Raw genomic sequence first — 26,298 nt, 5'->3', positions numbered from 1 at the left:
AGCGACTCACTGATGCTTCGCTAATGCACAGTGCATGGGCTCAGTGAGAGCTTGACAGGTGACTCGGGTGAATCCGATGAATTTAAACACAAAGTGACATAACACACTGTTGAGGCCAATTGTGAGCAACGATTAAAGGAAGTTTCAAATTCAATCAGTGTCACTGTAGTCCAGCAGCAGACCATGCCAAAGCATCCAAGTGTTGATACAGAGGTGCGCTCAATGCTTCACACAAATATAGTCTTACCTTCTGCTCTCCACCCGCTTTGAAAGCTCTGGGAAAAGAAGAGAAGAAGAAAGAAAAAGAGACAGGGACAGTTATAAGTACATGTAAAAAAACTGACCTTCACAAATTTAAAGTTACAATACTGAACATTGTAATTTCCAAATCACAGAAGTCTGTTATGTTTCAGTCAAAGGAAAAGTTGCGTTCGTTGAATCTCCTTCCAAAATAATGTTTTATTTTATATAAACTAGGGCTTACACAGTTAATGTTGACGTAAATACATTTTAACACCATTCATTTCTTTACCGCAACTTGCGATAGGTTGTAACAGGCTCAGTTTTAAAGCTAGAGTGAAGATACTGGCATCATATGAAACTAGAAAACCTAAGGAATCCATTGATACCTGTCGTACTGGCTTGTCGGGAAGGAAGTTAAATAATGCTCCAAATTTAGTGTAAATTTGGGTGAAGAAAAACTGTCATGGCCATTTTCAAAGGGGTCCCTTGACCTCTGACCTCAAGATATGTGAATGAAATGGGTTTTATGGGTACCCACGAGTCTCCCCTTTACAGATATGCCTACTTTATGATAATCACATGCAGTTTGGGGCAAGTCATAGTCAAGTCAGCACACTGACACACTGACAGCTGTTGTTGCCTGTTGGGCTGCAGTTTGCCATGTTATGATTGGAGCATATTGTTATACTAAATGCAGTGCCTGTGAGGGTTTTTGGACAATATTTGTTATTGTTTTGTGTTGTTAACTGATTTCCAATAATAAATATATACATGCATTTGCATACAGCAAGCATATTTGCCCACTCCCATGTTGACAAGAGTATTAAATACTTGACAAATCTCCCTTTAAGGTACATTTTGAACAAATAAAAAACAAGTGATTCATTTGCGATTCATCGCGATTAACTATGGACAATAATGCAATGAATTGCGATTAAACATTTTAATAGATCGACAGCCCTAATATAAACTGAGTAATTTACGAGGACGTCATTCAAACTGAAAAAAAGCTCATGACAGCTAATACTACAACACTTTGAAACAAAACTACAAGGATGTTTTTCTTATATTACGCATTTTACTAAATTTAAATTACAATGACAAAATCTATAATAAATGAGTGGTTACACGGATACTAATATCAACCTCATATTTATAAAGACTAATAGCTGGAATCACACATAACATGGTAAGAGGCTTACAGAGTGACTTCAGTTATAACTTTTAAGCCCATCCTTCCATTAGTTGAGACACAATGTTAACTACAAGCTTAATAGCAGCTCTGCTTGAGACCATTTTACAAGGGGTATTGCAAACAAGTGATCAGACGGGTTTTAAAACAGGCCCAGTTTAACCCACTTACCTAAACCACTCACAGATGCCAGAATAAAAAGAGAATGCACTCAAAGTGTCCATTAGAATTATCCAATGCATCATAAAACTACATGAGCACACATCTACGACCGAACCAAGAAGTAGGCCTGCAAAATCCACTGTTGGATTCAGGATGTTTACAGTTTGGTTGGAGCTTCACTTTTGTTTTTTTATATCTTAACATGTGGTTTAGATCAGTGGTTCCCAACCTTTTTCATTAAGGGACCCCCTTTTCTATCGTTGCGTAAACTGATGACCCCTGAATATTTCATATTGTATTCAATGCATAACAATAACAGTACAACAGAGGTCAGAATAGTGCACAATCATGTCACAGTGTAGTTCACTTCTCAACTCTAATCCCAGGATTCACATTACTGCGGAGCGTTTGCCGACTGGAGCAGACGCTTCATTAAAATGTCTTTACACATTAAACATGGAGGCACCCAGCTTTACATCGCTGCTGGCTGCTCCTAAAATAACAAACCACTACCTAATGTTTGCATGCTACACAAAGCTACAAGAGAGGTGAGCAAGAATGAACCAGCCCTGCAGCCAACCTCATTGTTTCAGGCTACAGTCCTTCACACAAAACAATGGACAGCGCTTCCTGTGACAAATGAGAAATGAATAACCACTCATGTCATTGCCTGCTCAACCACTTAATAGAGCAATGTTAAAGACAGGAAGACAACAGGGCTGTATAGATAGAGAGAGCGAGGAGCGAAGGGAAGGCATACCGACATGTCTGTGCGTGTTAACACTTCTGGAGAGACAAATCAATGTGACATTCATAGTGCTTCAGCTCGTCTTAACCCACAATTTGATGAGTCACACTTGAGAGCAGGGATATAGGGAATGTCTATAACGGACGCTGTGTACTCTATTTTTGTTTTTGGCAAACTTAAAATGAACAAATGTGGAGATGATTAAGTCACCGTTTCAGGGAATAAGTTTGTTTGCTTGGACCGACTTTGACCCGTGCTGAAACCGAATATGCGCAGTATGAGATCATTTCCTGCCTCATTTCATAGGTCGCTTATCTTAAATGATGCGTGTTGGGCTTTCAAGGGAATGTTAGTCAGAAAATTATCCACAAAAACAAAAAAAATTCCCATGATACTGTAATCAAGTTTGCACACATCACCGACAGACTCCAACCACAACACGCTAAGCCAATCCCTGACAGTGAACATTGAAATATGGACCCAGTGTTTCCCTGTGCTACATGATCTCCTTCCTTTGAAGCTGCAAATCTATTGCCCATATTTTTTAGATTCCACTCCCTATAAAAAAGCCCTGGATAAAGCCTAAACCTTCCCCATAAATAATACACCAAATGATCATCGGTGTTGAGCAAAATGAGGCACTAAACTAAACAATAGTCCATATCTCATCAGCGTGCAGCTGTCCTCCGCTCTTGACATGAAACAAACGGTGGATGGCAGCCAAGATACGGATAAATAAAACTGGCAATAGCTCTTCTATGAGAAGTGTTTCAGGAAAACAATATTTGCTTGTCTTACAATATAATAACAATAGGGAGAGTGCGAGATGAAGAGAGGAGACTGGGGAGTCGCAGAGTGGAAAAATGTGAGATGTTTACAATAGCTGGACTCCACATGGAGATGAGAAATAGAAGAGGCGAACCACTGATCACGGAAAGTATGCTGATGTTAAGTAAACATCATAGGCCTATCAAAACATTACAGCACTCCCTGTGAGATAAAGGTGAAAGAAGAAAAACGCTTTCATTAGACTTGTGTTTTTGTAACAATATTTTCTGCCATTAATGTTCCATTTTGGATATAATATTTCACGCATAAAGCCACAGTGGGATTTGGTATGCAATACCCCTCAACACATCGACAGCCCAAGTTCATCTTCCGTCACAAGAAAAATAAATTCTCTAACCTACCGGGAAATAACTACAGCAAAATTTCAGTGTAATGAATTGTGCTATGATTACACACAAAAGATGATTTGTTCATCACAATATGTTCTAAGAGACATTTGAAATACGTTTACATAATTCATTTTCAGGTTTTTAAACATAGCAAAACAAGGAAGCGAGGTTCATAGAATCATCTCATCCGAGGTTCAAAATATGTTCATGTGCTACATCTTAACAAAAAGTGTCATTAATCAAGTCCAGGTTTGAGATCTGAACCTCTGTTAGACAGGGGGGGGGGGCACATCTGGCTCAAGTATGACAACTGATCCATCCCTCTACAGAGAGCATGACGTCATGTTTCGTGATCTTTATCCACCACAAAAAGCCAACTAGATTCTCACCGTCTCTTTTCTAATTCTCCTTTTCATTTTTCTTTCACACTCTGAAAAACCCCACCCATGACTCTACTGCTCTCTCTCTCTCTCCCTCGCACACACACACTCCTTTTAAGGTATTTAGTGGGTTGAAGTGTAGCGTGTGACCTCTTTCTGCAGGAAAAAAAAAATTTATGCAACATCAGCAATGTGTCTTGTTGGCTGTATGGAAAACAGGAATTGTAGCTCTTTGATAGCAAAGAGCATGCTCTTTTATAATAATATCTCTACCAGATACAGTAACTCTTGTTATCTCTGGGCATAACAATAACCTGCTGCAATATTTAGTACACTACATGCAAGATTGCAGTAGTAGTAAGACTACAAAAGCCTTGACATCTTACTAACCACCTCAAAGATCTGCCCTCGAGTCTCCATCTCTTCTGATTCATCTTTCCTCCATTAGTCTCTTTTCTCACCTTACTCAAGCTATTCTATTCAAACTAAACTAATCTAATAGATTAGCATAATCTTTGCTCCTTTATTTAGCAGTGCACATCATGTCTCTATATTGAGGTTAATGACCCCCTTTACACCTGGCATTAAAATCTTATCCAGATTGTATCTAGATCTCATTAAACCTGATTACATTTACACCTGGTATTAATATGGATCTCCAGGATCCACATTGAAATCCAGCTGCACAGGCTTGTAGCCGGGCAGACGGTGTGTAATGCACGGACACATCAGCCTCAAAACGCCACTATTTAGGGGGAGAGAGCCCGCAAACTTTGAGTTCTGACTACACTCGCGCACACAGAGGGATGAGGAGAGGAGATGCTGTGGCGGTGATCTCTCTGGACACGGCAGTCAAGTGACCGGAGGAGCTCGCTGCACGCACGGCCGAAGCTTTGAATATTCGCTGTTGATTACTACCGAAGCGCCGGAGTCCAAAAAACTGGTACTCAGGACAGCCCTAGCATTACGTATTTCCACCCACGTAGCTGTGGTATGTGGATTGAAAACAATTGCATTCACACTTGTGTTCAATAAGTCAGTCCTGACCATCTCCTGAGGTGGTTTGGCCGATCGGATCAATCTGTCCTCAATGCGTTTTGGTTGCATTTACACCTGTACTTTCATGTGGTCTAGCACTCTCCGATTGCAATCCAATCCCCCAAAACGCATTTTAATGCCAGGGGTAAAGAAAGGTCAATACCACCATTATCTGTGTGACAAATTAGGCCTGCAACTAACTTTCATTACACTGTAGATTCATTTGGAGATTATTTTCTCAATAAATAGTTTGGTTTATGAAAAAAAAAAAAAATATTCAGTTTACCATCATCAGAAAAATGACTAAACCAATTATTCAATAAAAAAAAACTATAAAAATAGTCGCCTATTGATTTTCTGTCGAATGACTAATGGATTAATCGACTAATCATTGTAGCTCTATTTTATATTACTAAAATATACACCTCCTGTCTCCAAGTTTCATGTTGCAAAAACACCAATAAACCCATTTAAAAAAAAGGGACACATGAACTGGTAGGCCAACCGGATTTAGCGATCTGTGCAGCGACGTCTCCCGCTATGTTGTATGAATGTGAGAGGAACCAGACACATGTTGAACAATAGGCCGCAAATATCCACCATGATCTCTACATCTGAAACTATTAGTTCAATGTTCTGGCTGTTTTCTTCTGGAAAGTAATTTACTGTAGATGCCCCGAGGCCGTTCTGACTCTCAACAAACTCAGAAACTTAGAAACAGCCGGGTCTCTTGGCAGGCAACAACAAAATGAACTAGATGTGAAAATAGCGGCGTTGCAGCTGGGATCACAACCTCTTTACTTTTTGATTTCGTGATACTCATAAGTAGTCCCATGACAGCAGCAAGGCTTTTTTTGGGAGGAGGAAAATCTTTTTCTCATAATTAAGCTCCTGATGAAACATTTGGCTTGTACTCTACAGAGATACTTCATCACTCAGGAATTTCTGGCAGGAGTTATGTGAACAGGTACGAGTACTACCATTTTGTGGGTTATCATGAGCTAATTAAAATTATTCAATCAAAATAATAAAAAAAAAGATTTTTCTGGCTCACACTTTAATAACAAAGTGCTTTAATCTGAAGAAAGAGTTTCTCTAATTTCATTAGAAAGCTGAGGCATTATGTAAGATACCCGTGGCTCCTCTGAAAATGGTTTATTTCAACCAAACAAAGGCCAGTGTATCCGCCTGACAGCATTTGGCATGCATATCTGCTGCTAAGTGCAGACTACTAACCCCTGCTCTTACTTCTTTGAAATGATAAGGACAGAACATTACTGTAATACCAAGATAGAAAGAATTCAGAGAGCATGTACCTCCAACGCCACACAATCCTCTTGTTTCGTTAATAAATGGTCATGTTGAGAGGCTTTAACTTGCACCTAGATTTGAATCAACATCAAAATACATATTGATGGATGATGATGATGAATTTTGGAAAATACCTAAATCCTGGAAATATGCATTTTGTACAAAGTTTAAAAGGGACTATTTGTAACTTTTTAAGCGTATAAATGTAGCGGGTCGGCACACATGCGCGTTCGCATATGCGCGCTCGCGTGTGGCCGGAGCCTCGTCTCCGCTGCCTGCTCTCCTTCACTCGCGCGTTCACTCCACACTGCAGAAGAGTTAGTTTAGCTCTGAGAATATCTAGTGAATGTACATGGGACGTTTGTGCAGAAATAAATGCTGCAGCTCCTCCAGACCAACAGAGGTTTCCCGTGTCTTGTGAAGTGACGGAGCTCTTCAGAGAGTTACGTTGTCTTCTCGTTACCGACCGGGTGCCGGTGTCTCCTCTGCTCTCTCCGGCTGCGGGCGGAGAGAGCAGAGAGACACGCTGCAGAGCCCCGCTGCTTCAGCCTGCGCTGAGGCAGGAAAAGCCAACACTAGGATCAGATCTAAATCATGTTCATGGAGAGACCTTCGTCTGGTCAGCTAACATTACTGCCAAGCAGCTGAAATATAGAGTGATATTGTGGTTTTAGCTGACTTGTGTCGCCTCACTGTTTTGAGCGACGCTCGTTCAGGTATATTTAGAGCGAGCAAGCGCGAGCCCGACGCTGACTTTCGTTGATTTCACGGCCACAGGTGTCGCTGTTAACAAGCATTTCTGAAAGTTACAAATAGTCCCTTTAACTGGCAAAACTGCATCATGCATATTTTGCAGGAACGCTCTGCACCAGTCTTATGAATGTGGTTATAATTACACAATGCATTTAATAATTTGGCAGTTTGTTTTAACTAGATTATGCCAGCAAGACTTTGGCAAACATTTGTAGGAAAACAGCATGTAAATAAATATCAGAACCTAAATATAGATCACCTGAATATGCCTTGCACAGTGCCAATTCTGTGATTGTATATGATTTGTAGAAGGAGTAATAAAAAGCAGTTTGCAAAAATCTGAAATCTATATGGGTGGAATTGGGCAAACCTTGATGCAAAGATACGGGTTGCACCAATGATCCAGGAAAATATTTTTTCGTCTAAGCCTCACAGTTCAGGATTAATGAGCAAAAGCATAACATGCTTTATAAATCACTACATGGCAGTGATATCTGTAACGAAACAAACTTTGTTTTTTTTTTGGTACATGGACTAACTTTTCATCAAAATCCACTGAACTCTGTTCATTAGTTTTTAAAAATATCCTATTATATTGGTCCATGTATGTCGGTGTCTTGCCTCTGACTGACATATGCCTTGCGTGTGAGTTTTGAAGCTGTGTGTACGGACTGGATAAAGCTGCAAATGAATTGCCCTCGTTGAGATAAACAAAGTTGTCTGACTCTGAATATCCTGCCAACTACTGTAATAGACAAATGATGAAATGAAAACATAACCTCCACAGCGGAAATAATTACTTTTTTGGCAGCATTTACTGGTGGGGTTGTGACTTATGAGTAAATGAAATTCAAGTCCAAGTCCATTCTAAAACTAGGCCTTATGAGAAATAAAATTATGGAATGTGGTATTAAAGGTATCATCACACAATGTATTCTGCAACCACTGCAAATTTCAGGGACATTATGGTATTTTATCTCTCTAAAGAATGAAGGCGGATACGTGTTTTGTGGTGCTTTATGCTGCTGGGTTTGACGGAGATAAAATGAAGGGTGATCATAGAGTTTTTTTGTTTCATAATGCCCTGCAATGTGACTTACTTGCTGAGGGTGAGGGTGAGGGAGGTTGTTGCTGCTCTGATCTTGTTTTGTGCCTCCACATGGGTCATCTCTTCTGCATTGGCCTCACTGATGGACACCACCCAGTCTCCCACCCCGACACCAGCCTCAGCTGCCTTCCCGCCCGCAATCAGCTGGAAAAAAGAAGACACAGGAAATTAGAGGTGCATGAGGACAGGGTTTTCACAGGAGATGACAGTTATGAGGATGAAAACATCCTCCACATAACGGGCAGCTCCAGGGACAGAAGTGCACCAATGTTAACTATGAAAACACACAGCTACTGATCCTTCAATGGCCAAATATATACATAATATAAACTTAACAATTCTGTAATATTTGCATTAGGGCTGCACAATTAATCAATTTTATCAAAACCTCAATATGACCTACTGCAATTTTTAAATCACATGAGGTGCAATATTTGTTAAAGGCAAAAGTGTGTCAAAATACAATTTTGAATTAAATATTGTGGTGCTGCAGAGATGTCTTGGTCTACACATCATATTCTACACACTTAAGAAAACATCTTTGTTTGGTACAGACCCCATCAAAAATCACACAATAATCATTTTAATATGTTTTTCCATGAAAATGAGAATAACAATCATTCCCTTTAATATCGCAATTGTAAAATCAGTCAACAATAATCGCAATTAGATATTTTCTCAAAATTGTTCAGCCCTAATTTGTATTCATCTTGTATTTTATTCTTTCGAGGACGGCATGAAATAGTCACAAAAACTCAAAACACAATGTACATTTCTAAAACTTTGCCTCACATTAAATTTTTTTATATTATCCTCGTCAGCACGTCATGTCTCAAAAAGAAAACATTTCCAAATCCAGAGTGAATAAAGTACTTAAAATGTCATTGTGTGACTACACTACTATTATTGTGTGACTACACTACTATTATTTCATACATATCAGCAGTTCAAAGTTAAACGCAGGATATCTAAACACACAAAATGTCATGTTCAGTCAACTTTGCTGGAATGTCTGTTAACGACACTTAATAATCAACTCAGGGAGTCAGTGTGTCTGGGCCTGACAAGCACGCCGAGATATTTCACTCAACACTATCGGGAACAGACGTTATAGGTCATCATGATGTCATCAGTCATCAGCATATGATTTGCTGCAGATGTGAGTATGAAAGGAACTCTTGAAAAGGTGCCGACAGGGACTATATGTTCCAAATAGTCACATCATTTACTGGAACATCCCATCTAGACAGGTGAGTCACTGGCAAAACAATGACATCATCCTCTCGGGCTGTCGCGTAGACATATTGAGTCAGAGCAGATGGCTGGAGTCTTGTTACAAACAGGAAGAATATGACAGACTATATAGGTAGTTTGTTTTCTACATGAACACAGTATGACGGACGGATAGTGTAGTCCAACATACAAAGCAGAGATGCCAAATCCTGTTTAGTAAGGGCTTAGTCAGCTTGCCCATGCAGCTTAATGAAACTCAAGACTTGTGTCAAAGTCTCAGATAACCGGAGTACAAAGTGTTCAGCATCAGATAAGTGAGCGGGTGCCAGGATTTCTGGCAAAAAAACCTATTAGGATTACTCTCTGATGTCATGGATCCCTGCAAATGTTAGCTCATCAAATGCTCAGAGGACTCGGCGGTTCAATCGATGGTCTTTCTGCCATGTTCAGCTAAGCTATCACACTTTGCCGCTTTGATTCTGCACATTAAAACATAAACACTTGTGTGAGCGGGGAGGTAATATGCTCTGTAAACTGGTGACAGCTCGGGCTGGGATACAACTCCGCAGCCCGCAAAGACAACAAAGTTAAAAAACCTGCCTTGAATCGAAACACGGCGAAGCTAAAAATAGGAAGAAATGCATTCCTCAGGGGCAAACAAAGCTACACTTATTTTACAGCCAAGTTCAAACATCACTTTAATTGCATTTGATTCACACTCACTGGAAGCAATTAGTGGGGTTAAGAAAGAAATTATTTCTCCAGTTTAGGGAAGAAGAGCTTGAACAGGGTACCCTGGAGAAAAACAACTATGACACGGACCCAAGTGACATGTTCTGAAAAGGGGCACAGCCGGGCATAATGCCACCGAGGTTCACTACAGAGAGCCGCAGACCCCTTTTTACTACTATACTGGATTGTAAAACTTGAGCACCTCGTCATTTTACCTAAATAAAACAATGCTTTTTTTTAGCATTTAACAACAACAACACTACATCCCATAAGCCTTAGCCACAGAAACACCATCAAAGCCTCAACGGTGGTGTAGTTGTTTAATTCTAACAAAACCACTGTTAAAATAAAGACGTGTTAAAATGTTACTAGCCAGTGCAGTTAGTAGAAAACGAACAGAAAGCCATCATTGTGTCATCTTTTCAGAAAGAATAATAAAAAAAAAAAGCTCTTTATGATAATTTAATTGAGCAATGAAAGCTACAGGAAGCCAACTCTGAAGTGAGGTGGGACTTTGGGTCTGTGGAAAGAGACAAAGTCAATCTATTTTTAATTGGGAAATACAGACAGGTGAAGAACTAAAAAGGAAAACTATGAATAAATGAGGAATGCAAGAAAAAAAAAAAGGAATGCAAATGTTTTCATACAAAGCACAAGGAGTCACTGAATGTTTTGATGAATATGAAAATAATGAGGTAGAGTTTCAGACTTGGAGAATTTATACCATCATCAAAGATTGTACCTGTAGAGCTGACCTCTAAATGTAAATGTGACATAAAGAGATTAAAAAGAGTAGAATTTATGAAGTAGGGCTTTCATAGGTAACTCGATAACGAGTTAACGCAAAATCATTTTAACGCCACTAATTTCGTTAACGCAATCAATCTTTCGGAGGTTGCAGCGGGCTCAATTTTGAAGCTAGAATGAAGATACCGGCATCATATCAAACTAGAAAAACCTAAGATATCCAACCTTATTACACGGCATTGTTGAATACTCGATTCTGATTGGCCAATCACGGCGTTCTACGGTCTGCTTTTTCTTTATAGCAGACAGTTGCTATGTATGGCAAACCGTTGCTATCGGTGCAGTTCTGATGTCGGACTCTGGCGGACCATTTTTGTGTCAAATTATTGATTTTTAAGTAAGTAGCCGTGTAATAAGCGGGATAATGTAGAGCTAGCGGGTCATTATTGTGAAAAAATCCCCTGACTGCTCCGCGTTGGGGTGCGGCATTGCCCTGTCGGGGATTCTTTCAAAACAATGACCCGGTCGCTGTGCATTATCCCGTACATGTCATACTAGCTTTTTGTAAATAACGCTCCAAACTTACACTACATTTTGGTGAGGAAAAACTGGCATGGCCATCTTCAAAGGGGTCCCTTGACCTCTGACCTCAAGATATGTGAATGAAAATGGGTTCTATGGGTACCCACGAGTCTCCCCTTTACAGACATGCCCACTTTATGATAATCACATGCAGTTTGGGGCAAGTCATAGTCAAGTCAGCACACTGACACACTGACAGCTGTTGTTGCCTGTTGGGCTTCAGTTTACCATGTCACGATTTGAGCATATTTTTTATGCTAAATGTAGTACCTGTGAGGGTTTCTGGACAATATTTGTCATTGTTTTGTGTTGTAAAATGATTTACAATAATAAATATATACATACATTTGCATAAAGCAGCAAATTTGCCCACTCCCATGTTGATAAGATTATTAAATACTTGACAAATCTCCCTTTAAGGTTAATTTTCAACAGATACATTTGCAATTAATCACAATTAACTATGGACAATCATGTGATTAATCGCAATTAAATATTTTAATCAACTGACAGCTCTAATATGAAGTCATACAGATTGAAGATTGTATATGTACGTGCGTGTGTGTGAGTTGAGTTACTGATGGACACAGACACCTGTGCTCCTGGCTCAGGTTCAGAGTGCAGCTGCTCCCTCACTTGAGACGGCAGCAGTTAAAGTTGCTGTGCTCAGACCTTTGGATGGTCGGGGGCGGACGGAAACCCTATACCACCCAAGCAGTTTGTCAATACGACGAAGGACAGTGGAAAACATGTTCCTGAAGGCAACACTGTACCTCACAACAACCAGGGACCCGACATGATGGCGCAGTCATGATGTATGACAACATCACCAAAAAGATGGCTTTTTGATTCGGCCAATTCCTCTGACACAAGTAGCAAATGAGAAGCAGACTCAATCGGTCATAAATGATTTTGTGCAAATAAGATTGTAGCTCACTTCACCCTAATGGCATGACGTTTGTACCTCTGAAGCTATTCGCAACCACAGGGTTAGCCTAACATTTAGTGGCCTGTTTCAAGGCTTTTTGGCAGAGCCCAGAAGCAGAGCCGCTTTGGTACGCTATCAGATTTCAAAAGCATGAACCAACCTTTCAAAATGCAACGTCTTGAATTCACCTTTGACATGGTGAAGCCATAGCCTGATACTCGCTCCGGGCTGTGGCTACTCTTGTTTTTGGTTAAACTAATAATGCACTAAAAGTTGATCCACAGCTGTAGATATACAGGCTGTGTAACGCCGCACCGGCTCACTTTTATTCTTTCCACGGCTATTTGGGGGCCGAGAGACAGTCTGTCCTTACATCACTCGCACAGCACAGCTGATGCAAAGCCATAAATATCCCTCTGAGAAATGGAAAACCAAACCTGCAAGTATGTGGTCCCCCTGAAACGACTGCAGTGGAACACCTAGCGCTAACTCACCTTAAAGCACTGCCGCACTGATCACAACATAAGGCATTCACCTCCAACTAGCCACACAAGAAATGCCCCCTGTGGGCAATCTATCAGTGAGTACTGAATTATTAATTCACCCCTCTAACAAGGCCTTTTGTCCCTGAGTTTGTAGGAGAGAGGGAGTGTTTAAAGAGTACACAAGTGATAAAGCAACAGATGGTGTACGAGCCAGACCGAGACACAGGAATAAAAAAGACTCGATGACACATCCAGCTGTGGTGGCGGAGAGACATTCACATATCTCCTCACTCGCTCATTGACTTGACATCATCTGCAATTTCCTCTGAACATTTTATTTCAGTGTTGCGGCATGTGTTTGTCGATAGGAACCAGATGGTGCTCAGGAGGCTTGGTTATGGTATCGTAATGTTCTTCGGAGTCGCGATGGCACGAGATCTGGGACAGATAAATGGACAAACTCCTCAGAGCAGTTGTAGGGCTGCCCCAGATTGAGGTAGACGAAAATTGAAACGGCAACGAAACGGTGTTACGACGACATCCTGCTTCTGAAATTTCATGCCTTTCCTTTTGAAAACAGGATGTTGGGGCAGACATGGAGAGACAGATATAATTTTACTTAAGTATACCTCAGACTTCTCACGGTCTAGAGAAATTCAAGAAAAAAAAGTGTTGGCACAACAGTAGTTTAGAAAAGGGTTAAGAAGACACAGTAGGCTGTTTCTGGAGGCAGGATCACAATAACTCATCTGACTGTCTCAACATTTTCAGAGGAAGAGATGCTCGTGTGTTGACGGGCCTACTGGATGTTTTACTCATTCATATGAGACGGCTGACTGTCAGGTGATAATCCTTCAGCGTTTAAAGAGAATAATGATCAGGGTTATCTGAGCTTGGGTTTGGAGACTGCAAATTTAAAAACAGAAATCCTGCGTTACAAACTGGAGGTGTGAAATTCAACGGTTGTAATGGAAGGCGCCATTCAGCTGCATTATGGGAAATGTAGGATCAAGTGTTTTTGGAGCTTGACCCATACTAGGGACTACAGTCAGGATATCTCGGCCTCTGCTAGTCCTCTGCTCTCGGCCTATTTGACCATTTTTTTTAGATCCGTCTCCCACAAGTTCCCAAACATTATGGAAGTGAAATACTAAATCGCTGGAGTAGCCCTTTAAATACCAATAATATTACATTTTCAACCCTAATGAAGTGGTGGATGTCAAAGACCGATATAATAATAGTTTGGAGCAGGATAAAGCTGATAGCTGATTAATTGGCAGATATCTTCTTTACTTCTGCAGCAGCCTAGTTGGCTACTGCTGCATTCGTAGCTTTAATAAATCTTTTTTTTTTTTTTAATCACTCCGTATTTAATAATTCGTAAGAGAATATCCTGAAGTCTGATTTGGTGGATTACATCATTGGAAAATGTTCTATTTATTCACCATGGGCGATGTTGTTAAATGTCACTCTTAATTAACAATTAACGTTGGTACATATTCCCGGGGTATGGAGGATCCTTAAGGGTGTAATTTCATTTTATGAATGGATGGTTACATCAGGGCTGGATTGTTTGGAAGAGAGAATGCCAAATTGGTACAGTAAGCAAGTTAAAGTAACAGTCAATGATTTATTTTTCGCTCCCTGTCTGCCTGTCTTGTATCTGGGACAAAGAGCTGATAGTGTTGCGTTATATATTCGTGAGCTAGCTTTTTTCTGCCCCTCTACCTTGACCATGGAGACTCCATGCAAAACGGTGATATACGTCCTCACGTGACTGATTGCGGCCACTATCAAAGCCAAGTTCCGCCGCTAACGATGGTTTGTAAAACGTCCTGTCGGCGCCGATTAACTGGTCTGGCCGATTAATCGGTCTACCTCTAATAGAAATGTCAGTCGACCAGAGCCAAGCAGCATCCAACCTACGTTTTTGGAGGAGGGTCTATGGACACACACGGCTGTGCCCAGTATCACAGTTTCGGATTGAGGAATATAATGATACCAACAGGGAAAGACATTGCTGTCTCATCATTTTATCTCTGTCTTTTGTTTTTCCTTCACGGATGGTGAAGGGTCAAGAGCACTCGATGGCGATTTCACTGCTTATAAGTTTATATACATCTACTAACAACGCTAAGAAAACTAAAAATGGGATATTAATAGTGCTGCAACTAACAATTATTTTCATTGTTGAGTAATCTGTCAAGTATGTTTTCGACTAATTGATTAGTTGTTTGGTCTTTAAATGTCAAAATGGTGAAACCTGTCAATCAGTGTTTCCGAAAGCCTAAAGATGTCTTCGAATGTCCTGTTTTGTCCAGAACTCAAAGATGATACTCAGATTACTGTCACAGAGGAGTAAAGAAATCATCAGAAAATATTCACATTTAAGAAGCTGAAATCAGAGAATTTAGAATTTTCTGAAAAAATGACTCAAACCGATTAAACGGTTATCAAAATAGTTGCCAATCAATGTCATAGTTGACAACTAATCCATTAATCGTTGCAGCTCCAGACATTCATATTTAAAAAGAGTCAAATAAAAGTTATCTCCATGTATTTTCAGCTGATAAATGGGTGTACACATATTATGCTAATGTCAAAAAGTTATTTTTCCTTTCACAGGGACTTAACAGTTTGTCTTGGCGTTGTCTCCTTTCCTCTGATCTCACTGGAGAAATTATTCCAGTGAGATTGGAGGAGTCCATCATATGCACAAGAAAAGAATGAGCGTGGAAGATATATCAGACACGGAAAGAGACAAGAGGATTGCCTGTTGGCAGCGACAGGGTGGATACGAGAAAAATCCCAGGAATGCTGAGAAAGCAGAGCTATCCGGGCTCGCAGACAGAGGAGGAAGGAAACAAGCATTCATAGAGCATGAAACCTATATACCAACTCCCTCACACACACACACACAAGGTTACAACAGACCCACAACTTTCCAAATCAATACAAAGATGATCAAAATCTCCATCTCCAAAAACAGGGTGACTGATTAAATATGCAGTTATTGATGATGTGACAATCTGCCACAGTATAAGACCAAACTCAAATTACCTGAATAACCATGAGCTCTAAATAAATCAGGTCTGAACGACCTGTCATCTAATCTTTACGAAAAACACTTCAACGCATTGATCTGTCAGGACTTGCATTCTCTTCTCCGTACAGCGTTTTTACTGAGCCTTTTGTCCCGTCACTCCACATGTTCTTCATTGTGTAATCCGCTTTTAACCGACTGTCTGGGTTCAGATTCTTATCTCATCAGCCACACACCAGTAAAGAAAGACCACCCATTAAATTCATCTAAGCCAAGCGAGCGCAGGCCTGACTTTTCTTCCTGTTACTAAGGGATACTGTATATCTTTGAGGTTTACTTCCCCTGGTCGGGCTGTTTTCATCCTCTGTGACTGTGTGATTCACTGACCAGCATTTTATGACAAAGGCAAGGAGAGCCAGCAGTCCCTGAGAAGTAAAGAGAGAAAACCTGTCACATCTTTATAACTCCTGCACCCTGAGGCCTGCTGGACGGCTGGAACGAGCTACAAAGATATTAGCCACTGACCAGTCGTTAAGGCTCCAGTCTTAGCTGCACTAGGTTTCTTTTCAGAATGGGAGCCATTATCAGTTTTTACACCAAGCTGCTTAGACAAACCTGGGTCTAGCTAAATTTATGGAGAGACTGGCGGGGAAAGGCTTTGCAAACCAGAAAATGTAATCCATATTTCTGTCAGCGAGGGAAATAATCAGCATTCGTAATGTACCTGGATTGCAGAAATACTGGCCTCCTGCGTAGGCTGATAAGTCAAGATTATTCAACCACAACTACTGACACACCCTACCAGTATGCCGTGCCAGTCTAGACTGAAATTCCTCCAAGTCAACTCCTATATCCCTGCTTTGTTTTGGGCAATTCGTCAAAAATCTGTTTGGTCTTTTATGGGTAGAAGAAAATGTTTCTTGTCATGAATCCAAGGGGAACATTGTGTTTCTGACGGCGATGCCTGCCAGAGAGCAGAGCAGATACGAGACGTGTACTGACAAGGCAAGTGATAACTCCTTCCCTCACCACAGGATTACGTCAGCTCTACACACACACACACACGTCAACGCGATGTTGCTTGAAACACACCGCAGACTCTTTAGGCCACACTAAACGATTGATGCAACGTAAAATAGTGCATCACTTGTTGCAGCTTTTCATTTTAATGTTATATTACAACTGACTTTTTGGCAGCTACAAAGAATCGAAAGTGTTTGAAAGGTGTGCGGTAACCTAATTGCCTATTAACTCCTAATTATCTCTCAAATAGGAACCTGCAAATATTGAACATAATTGATGATCTAATAACTGTAAAATCAGTCTAACATGTATATATCACCCCAGCCTCTAAGGTAGCAATGTAACAACGTCAGTGGGGGAATGAATGTCAGAATAGCTGGCAGCGATGTTGGAGTGATTTTATGTGTGCGCATGCGTGTGTGGCTGCAAATGTGAGTCTGTGTGTTTGTCAGGCAAAGCAGCGCTGCACTTATAAGGCCTGGAAAGAGGCTGCTGCTCTCTGCAATAGCAACAGCAGTTTATCGAGTATTTAAAATTCATTCGGTGAAGCGATAGTGTCCTAACATGGAGAGTACAAAGCATTGCAAAAAAAAACAACAGCATGTCAATTAATGCTATTAATGCAAAAGGTGCAGCATGTTAAGACTGACTGGATAAGCCTAACAGAAGATGACATGCATATGCTCAGGTGGGTCACTATGTGAAGACCAAAACTATTGAACATTAATAAAACATGTCAATAGGCTTTTATATAGAAGCTTGGAGGGACATGAATGACTTTACAGTTTGATCCTCCATACAAATCTTCAAGAAGAGTGCAAAGACATCAGTGTTCACAGATGCAGAGGAGCACAAAAGCTGACTCCAATAACAAACAGTTTCTTACCCTTGACACGGTGAGGGGCATGCTGAAGTCCTTGCCACCCTGCAGCCTGAAGCCCCAGGGCGCTGGGCCGCTGAGGGTTACGGAGTACACGTTCATAGCCTTGGGGAAGAGAGAGGAGGCAACAGTGTCTTAATTAGTCAGAAAGACTAGAAAAGGTCATTTTATGCTTCATCCAAGCAGCCTAGCTGCTGGTTGTCTGCATTTCTGCACACATTCCACACAGAAAATTGCTAGGGCTGCTCCGAATACTTCGAAGCTTCGACCGTTGCCATGGTAATCGACCTCCAAATTGGTATTTGAACGCTTCGTTTTGTATTTTTATACGTACAAGTATGTAATAATAATGTATAAATCCCAAAATAGCCCATGAAATTATTCATCATTCATATTCAACATTAATCATTAGTTAATCTCAGATGGATATCGCTGTTTATTATGTGTAAAGGTGCATGTGTGTGCAGGAGTGCGGCAGCGGCACTGTCTCAAAGCGTTGAATACCTTCAAACATTTCTCACCGAAGCTTTGAAGCCCCAAAAAAATGGTATTCAGGACAGCCCTAAACATTACATGTGTTAGAACATTTTGGAAAAGTTGTTTTAAGAATAACCGTGTTACAAAAACTTATTAAATGTGTCTTTAGATAGAAATAATCAATTTAACTTTAACAGAGCTTACAAGACAATAAAACACCAGATCTGCCGCTGGGACATAACGTTCACACATTTACCAACATACAAACTAATAGACGGATATGTTGTGTCATAATCCCAGGTGAGCATTCAAGCAGGAGGCCGCCGAATTCAGAATGTAGAAAGTACACTATAATGCAAATGAGCACCACAGAAAAGGTCAGCGTCAGAAATCTACTGGACAATAAGAACAGCAGCGACATTCAACAGTTATCTTCTTTCTGTCAGAGTGAACACAGCCAGCTCATTGTATTGAAATAATAATTCAACCATTGGCCCCACAGCACACAAACTCGCCTTGACATTTTGGAATATTTTACATAAATTTGTGAAAACCACGAAAACAGTGCGACACCAGAAATAATTGGTGACACAGAATGGCAAGTCACTAAATAGCCAGGTAATTTTAGGAACCGAAGGCGACCCGAGACCTCAGGCTATGTCACTTGCTCTTACGGCTGTACCACTGACCTCTGTACCTGCACCCCTAACACACCTCCTGCCCCTCCTCCTTCACCCTACCAGGTGTCATTGCTCCGTGTGACACACAGCTAGTTTTCCCAAGATGCCACCATTCAAACCTTACCTTGTCCTCAAGGGCTGGCCAATAGCCCAAAACCTGGGAGAACGCAAGAGAGTCAGTAAGCTAGGGCAAGCGGATTCTGTCTCTGTTGGCAAACCCTACCCCCGACTCTGTCTGTGACACAGGCAAGCCCTAGCCTTTCCTCACTCCTCAGAGGCTATATAAGGAATGTAAAACTACACCAAACTATTTCAGCCCAACACCCACATGAGTCACAGAGAGAGAGAGAGAGAGGGGGGTAGAGGAGGACGGAGAGAACGTCAACTACCCCTATATTCTGGCTAAAGCCTCAACATCAAAGTCCAATGGTTTTTTGGGGGGTTTTAAGTGTACTTGAGGAGTAGCAGACGGACACAACTGAAGCAAAGCTTCTGCATTCCTTATGGAGGGCATGAAGCACAGTGCAACCAAACCAGCAATTATAGTTTAACATCAAGTTCTTAAAGCAACAGGGGAGCTCATGTGTAGTCTAAACTGAAATAGGGCTCATAGATAATAGAAAATAGCCTGTGTACTATAAAAAGCAACTAGCCAAGCACCACAAATACCTCCATCCACAAGAACCTGCAAACCTGATCATTAAATGGAAACAAGTTTTAATTTGTGTTTTATGTGCAAGACTAAAAGTCAATGCACTTTCTAGATTACATAAACAAGAATGAATTATCAAAACTTGGATTAGTTTACTGTCACTTTTCTCCTATTAAAAAAAGTCCAGAATCCAAGAAAATCAATTTTAAGACAGACATGCTTGAGACAATAAATGGAAAGACCCATCAACAACAGGTAATGGAGGTTACTTGTTATAACAGCACACTGCAAATTGATTATTTAGTTGTTTTCAAGCAGATTATGATAAGACAGTGAAAGTACAGCATGAATCTGGATGCTTTTCATTTAATTAAATACCATCTTCAGTAGAGAAATCATCAACCTATGCCAATAGTATGCTAGTTAATGTCTGTGGTACTCATTCAAGTGAAGGCCAACCTGTTTATGGTATTGCTATTTATAATCTATGGTGTCATTGTAATATTTCTAGGAACTTGGACTTTTTAATGTAAGTGCTGTACACAAATACATTAAATGATATGCTTATTTGTTATGAGCTTACTTGTAATTGATTTCAGCTTTGAACAAAGACAATCATTGGTTACAGTAAAGTAAAGACTAGAGACTGGAGATATACCACTGCAGTGCAGACATGGAAATAAAACCCTTCACATTCACAGTAGAAGTATACAGGAAAGAAGACGGAAACTTGCTCAAACAAAGTTGCTACAGACCCGAGAGAGCAGCTAGACAAAACCACACACACACATACTGCATAACACACAGTCCCATACAACAATAACTTTTAAAAAGTTACTCAACACACAAAGAAATGCATTAAAACTGTTTGGACAAATGTCTTAGCTTTACCTCCTGTCCCTCGCTGTGTTCGCCAGACATCACGACTCAAGTCTAGTGGATAAAAAGTCAATCGGTAAATCGGCAAACTTCCTTGAAGCGGACGTCAGGAAGCCACAGTGGATCCCCTTGGTGAGCTGCAGGATCATTCACTCACATTCTTTTTAGCAGGACGGAGCTGAAACGTCACAAGTCACATGGGCTGCTGCTGCTCAGTCTCTCAGGCTGTAAACCACCAGGAGAGGCCGTGCTCTGCACACATCTCAGCTGCTACACTTAAGAGTTCATCCATATCAATCATAATGGCTTTTAATGCTACTTTAAAAAAAACATACATACATCATTGCACAAAATAAACAAATGTCAAATAATATGTTTTTATCAATAACTGGGTTTTTAGATTAGATTAGATTTCCTTTATTGTCATTGTACAGGTACAACGAAATTGAGTTTGCAACCCCCCATCACATAAACGATGCATTAAAAGACATTCTATAAATATAGAATACTATTTAAAGACAGCTATGAGGTTAGTGACCAGAGTCATAAAGGGCAGTAAAAGTAAGTAGTCAATCTAAAACAATATAAAAGACAATGATTATAATAAATAATTAAATACGTAATAATAAATAGTGTAATCAGTCGGTATGTGCAATATCATAAACAAATGCAGTTCAAAGTGCAATTGTAGTCAGGTTAAAGTGCATAGTAAAATACAACAAATAAAGTGCATCTAGTCCATGTAGTTATGGAAGGGGGGGGCCTTAATAACTTCCCTTCCATAACTGGGAGGGGCAAGACAGAGAGCTCATCCATATCAATCATATTGGCTTTTAATGCTAATTTAAAAAACTTTTTTAAGTTCTTTGTTTTGGAGAAAAACAGCAATACATCATTCCACAAAATAAACAAACAAATATCAAATAATATGCTATTTATCTTCAATAACTGGGTTTTATTCCAAAAAAACCCTAAGAGGCCCTTTTCACAGCAGCTATTTTGACAATTGCAGGGTAAACATAGGTGTAATTGATAAAAAAAAATTAAGGTCCCGTTCTATTTATTGTCTCATTATCTCATGTACAAATTTATATGCCGGCACTTTCATAGACTAAGCTACTGCCCAGCCAACATGGTTATGTGGGTCCCACATGGGTTATGCTGGGGGTACCTGGGTACCAAGTGTGTATGGGCCCAAAATGGGCATCTTATCTGGGGCTCCCCATGTGGGCTACCCATCAGGGTCCTAGTTGGGTCACTAATGGGAAATTAGCACATGGGCTCAGAATGGGCAACACAAATGGGGCCCACTTGGGTCAACTAAGTTGGTCCCAAATTGGCTCCCCATGTGGGCTTCCTGTGCGGGTCCTAGTTGGGTCACTACTGGGAAATGAGTGCATGGGGCCAGCATAGAAACTGTGGACAAACCCACTCACAACCCATATTTCAGTGGAGTCCCCATGTAGTACCCACATAGAACTTAAAGCTGGGACCAAGATGGGTTTTGGGCATGTTGCCCAGTTGGGGCCAACATAACACCCATTGTAACCCTGTCTGGAATCCATGTTGGCAATTGACATTGGGTCATTATGGAACCCGCGAACAATCCCATATAGGGCCTATTTTTCAGCCCATTTACTACCCACATGGGCCCCACATACAAATGTTGGCTGGGTGGAGTTACCCTGCACTATATTAATTTTTAACAGTCTCTTCTGCACTATTTTAATTTTTAACAGTCTCTTCTGCACTATATTCACTTTTTTAATAGTCCTGTATCACAGCTGTTACCCTGCACTATATTCAGTTTTAACAGTTTTTCTTCACCTCCTTGTATTTTTATATCTGGTATACTTTTTTTTGTACTTTGTACTTTGCACTACTAACTTTTTTACTGCCTTCTTACTAACATGTTTTGTACTATGGAACTGAGATGCTGGAAACTTGAATTTCCCTTGGGATCAATAAAGTTACTATCTATCTATCTATCTATCTAATCACTCTGAGAATGACATAATCTTGCGGTTGTCTAACATCAGATTTAGCACTACACGGTACAAATCACAGCTGTGGAGGCACTGGTATAGTTCTTTATATGTAAGGCATTGATGTATGTATATATTTATATTAATATTTATATTTTGAATATATCTTTTAATCATGACTTTTTATAGTGCTTCCTGTATTGTAATGTATTATATGTAATGTATTGTTGTTGTTTTTGTTTTTTTTCTTATCTGGACCGTGAGTCTGCAATAAAGTTTTAATTGAATTGTGTTCGCCATTCCAGTGAGCCAGCATGCACAATACCAGGCCCCTGGTCCACCTAAATGGAACAGGGCCACAATTCATGTTGTTATTTACACTTGTGTTTACCCTGCAATATCATGTCAAAATGGCTGCTGTGAAAAGGGCTTAGAGTGGCTGTTAAATGTATTTGCAATGATTAATAAGTGGCTACAAAAATTATATATATATATATATATGTATATATATATATATAATTTTTTACCTATTTATTTTACCTATTTTTTTGTTTGTTTGTTTGTTTAAATCTACTACATTTATCTGACAGCTATAGTTTACTTTACATACAGAACATACAGTATAATGATAATAAATAGTACAAAATAACTCCACCTCATCTCGACCAGCTGTTGCACAAATGCTGCATGCCACTTCCTGAAAAGGCATGCTTTATAAAGGGTTTAAGTTATAACACATTTTCTTTCTTTCTTTTTTAATTTTCTTTTTATTTGGAAAAGCATTATCACAGTGTATACAAAACTTTACAGATATTTGTACCTAACCCTTTTCCCATTTTAATATACAGTTTATATGCATATGCACGAAAAGAGGCTTACAGATGCCACAATATCAACTCAGTCCTCTGGAGAACTGTGGGTCCTCCATTCCTCACTTTCTGAAGTATGTGGCCTTGTAAACCCTTCCACAAGTACAGATTTAACACATCTACACGTATACACATCAATATTAATTTGCATACTCAGGCGTATACAGCCCATGCATACTTCTCCATCAAACTATCAGCAGTTACTTTTAGCTTTCTTACATATGCCTATCTCACACACTATTAAAGATGTAACCTTATACATTAGAACCAAGGGAGCTTACATTTCTTTCTCAGTGTTCTCAGCAAGAAGAAGAGAGGAAGAAAAGAAAAAAAAAGTCAGTGGAATCATACAAAGTCTGCTCTTATTAGTTATAAATTCGATCCATTTATTCCAAATCTGGTAAAAAAATTGCCTTTTTGGATCGTCAAAGAGTAAGTCAACTTTTCAATTTTAAATATTTCAAGGATTATTCCATACCAATCATCCAATGTGGTGGTACTGGATTTAGTCACCTTCTTGTGATTGATTTTTTACTTACCACCAAAAGGGCCTGCAGTAGCTTTATATCATTCCTGTCTCAAAAACAAAACATGGCCCAGATTAAGAGTCTCCAAATTCAGGGGTATTTGAGTCTTAAATACAGTGCTTAATGAGTTATGAATACCTTTCCAGTATAAACTCAGTTTTGGACAGTCCCAGAAGATATGAAAATGATTTGCCTCCATTGAGCCACATTGTCTCCAACACGTCGAGCTTGTATTCTTGTATTTTTCCTGATTATAATGTTTTTCCAGCAGTGTTCTCTCCAATCCGTGGAGTTAGTGGAGGACCACTGAAAACTACAAATTTCCCCCTAAACCTCCTCATACCTCCTCCTTTAATGTGCAAGGTCCTTTCATTTTTAACATAAAACAGAGCATTGTTTAATCTAGAGATAGATTTGTTTGGTATTGAACTGCAGACTGATTTCAGGATTTTATAAAACTCAGAACCTGCTGTTGATAAGTCTGTAGTTCTGCACTCCTGATTGAAATAGTGCCTGACTGAAACAGTCTTTCTGCTTATGTTTGTCCTGCAGAGATTGAAAGCTTTGTAGTGTGTTTTTGTGTGTCCTTTCCCTATCCAGGATTCAAATCGTTTGTCTCCTCTGTTGGGAAGGAACTCTGTATCATAGGCACACCATCTGCAAAGTTTTAACATATTGTGATTTCCACATGACCTATAACACATTTTCTAATATTAAATATATAATTAAGAATAAGCATATAGGCCATAGGAACAACTTTAAGGTTGCAGAGTTGTAAAAAGAAATGCATTTGGCTAGTTTGTCTTCCTTTACAATGAGTCATTTTGCATATATGTGCTTTTGATACTTACGGGTATGTAGATTTTGCTAATAAAGTACTTATTTTACTACAGTAATAAGTTTAATGTTAGACTTTTATTTGTAATTGAGTATTTTTTACACTATATTATTACTACTTTTGTTTATAATGGATTGGTATACTTCTTCAATACTGTTGCTAGATAGGCTGTATACAGGCAGTACAATGTCGTGTTTGTCCTCTATTTCCCTAAAGACTTGAAACTTGACTTGGACTTGCAAAAAATGACTTGTGAGCATCTCTGCTTTTTTTAGTTCATGAAAGTTTACTTTGAATACTTTAACTTTGCCAGTTATTTGTGTATTACATAAAGAGACTTGCTCCTTTTGCTATTTGACTTGATGAATTGTGATGAGATTAACAACAATAATAAAATGTGTTGTTCTCGCATGCCTCTACGGTGAACGGATAAACCAAAAGCTTGATGAATTGAAGTAAATTCAAATCAAAACATCGTTTTACAAACTCTCACACACTTTGATAGGCTACTCTATCAAAAAGTAAGCACAACTACAAGCCAAGTATTCTTTTCTGTAGGCCTATCAGGCAAGAATACTTAATCATATCTTTATCAAAAGATGAAGTAGGCCTATAAGCCAAATATACTTAGACTTTTCTGTATACTTGTCAGTGTAAGCCACGTGTACTTAGATTTTTGTGTATACTCTAACAAGCAGTCCACAACTAATATTTCAACTATTTGCAAAAAAATTGCTTGACATTTGACTGTGCCTTGCTGTTTCTAAACTCAATGATTTTCTCACATCTGTCCCTTTGGTTTGGCTGCCTGGTCCAAGTCCAACGACTCTGTAGTAAAATCCATAGAGTGTCTTTACAAGAGGGCCCTGAAAATCTTGGACAAAAAGCAAATAAGGTACCATCATTGCCGCCTTTTGAGTAAATTCAAGATGTTAAGTTTTGCAAACTTTATTGATTTTCATTATGTAAAGCTTGTGTTTAAGTGTTTGAACGGACTTGCTCCTCTGCCTTTCTGCAAATGCATCTTGAGACTACAGAGCTGTAGCAGATCCACCAGAGAAGCTTCAAGTGGCAATTGTAAAGTTGAATTCTGCAGAGCATCTTTTGCTCAAACAGCTTTTTCTGTGAAAGGAGCGAAGTCTTGGAACTTGCTATGAACCTGATCACTTGAAATCTGCTGCAAACTTTACCACCTTTAAGAGAGCATCCATATCCTGTTTAATTCAGCGACAAACCTGTACTCATGCCTAGTTTTTAAATGTAATGTTTTTTTTAATGTGTGCTTTATTGTATTTATTTATTTTTCCTGTACCCATTCCTGTTTTAATCTCTTATTTTCACAAAAAACCCTTCTAGGGACAGGTGTTGCAAATTAGCATCCGCTATAAGCACTATGATACTGGCATCAGATAGCTGTTTTTAAATTGTCTATGTACATTGTAGGGAAGAGTGGGGTAAGATGAGCCAATTTTTACTTATGCTGTCCTCGAGGTTAGGAAAAATGAGACAGAAGTAGTACTTCAGAGAGTTAATTGAACTGAAGCGCCTTATGGTGGGGTAAGTTGAGCCAATGGCACGGAATAATAGTAGAATATTAGTGAGCCAGTGGCTCAACTTACCCAATA

The 26,298-nt window shown here is 39.6% G+C and overlaps 1 protein-coding gene across 5 annotated transcripts in view; it reads right to left on the bottom strand.

The window, feature by feature from the left end:
- The window catches only part of pdlim7 (PDZ and LIM domain 7), a 38,750-nt gene extending 18,121 nt beyond the window's left edge, over window positions 1-20,629 (bottom strand). For 2 of the 5 annotated variants that reach the window (XM_074648277.1, XM_074648280.1), the window contains exons 1-4: window positions 19,048-19,205; window positions 17,773-17,871; window positions 8,106-8,257; window positions 248-275 (exon numbers count right to left, since the gene is read on the bottom strand). In XM_074648277.1, coding sequence (XP_074504378.1) covers window positions 248-275; window positions 8,106-8,257; window positions 17,773-17,868 — 276 coding nt within the window. In that variant the 5' untranslated portion in view covers window positions 17,869-17,871; window positions 19,048-19,205. Of the gene's footprint in view, window positions 1-247; window positions 276-8,105; window positions 8,258-17,772; window positions 17,872-19,047; window positions 19,206-20,466 lie in introns of those variants that run through there. The other 3 variants (XM_074648279.1, XM_074648281.1, XM_074648276.1) reach the window with 3 other exon arrangements.
- Between the last annotated feature and the right edge of the window lie 5,669 nt (window positions 20,630-26,298).

This window comes from Sebastes fasciatus, chromosome 10 (assembly GCF_043250625.1).
Source record: "Sebastes fasciatus isolate fSebFas1 chromosome 10, fSebFas1.pri, whole genome shotgun sequence".
In the NCBI taxonomy this organism is placed as follows: Eukaryota; Metazoa; Chordata; class Actinopteri; order Perciformes; family Sebastidae; genus Sebastes; species Sebastes fasciatus.
This window is presented reverse-complemented; position numbering and strand designations above follow the sequence as displayed.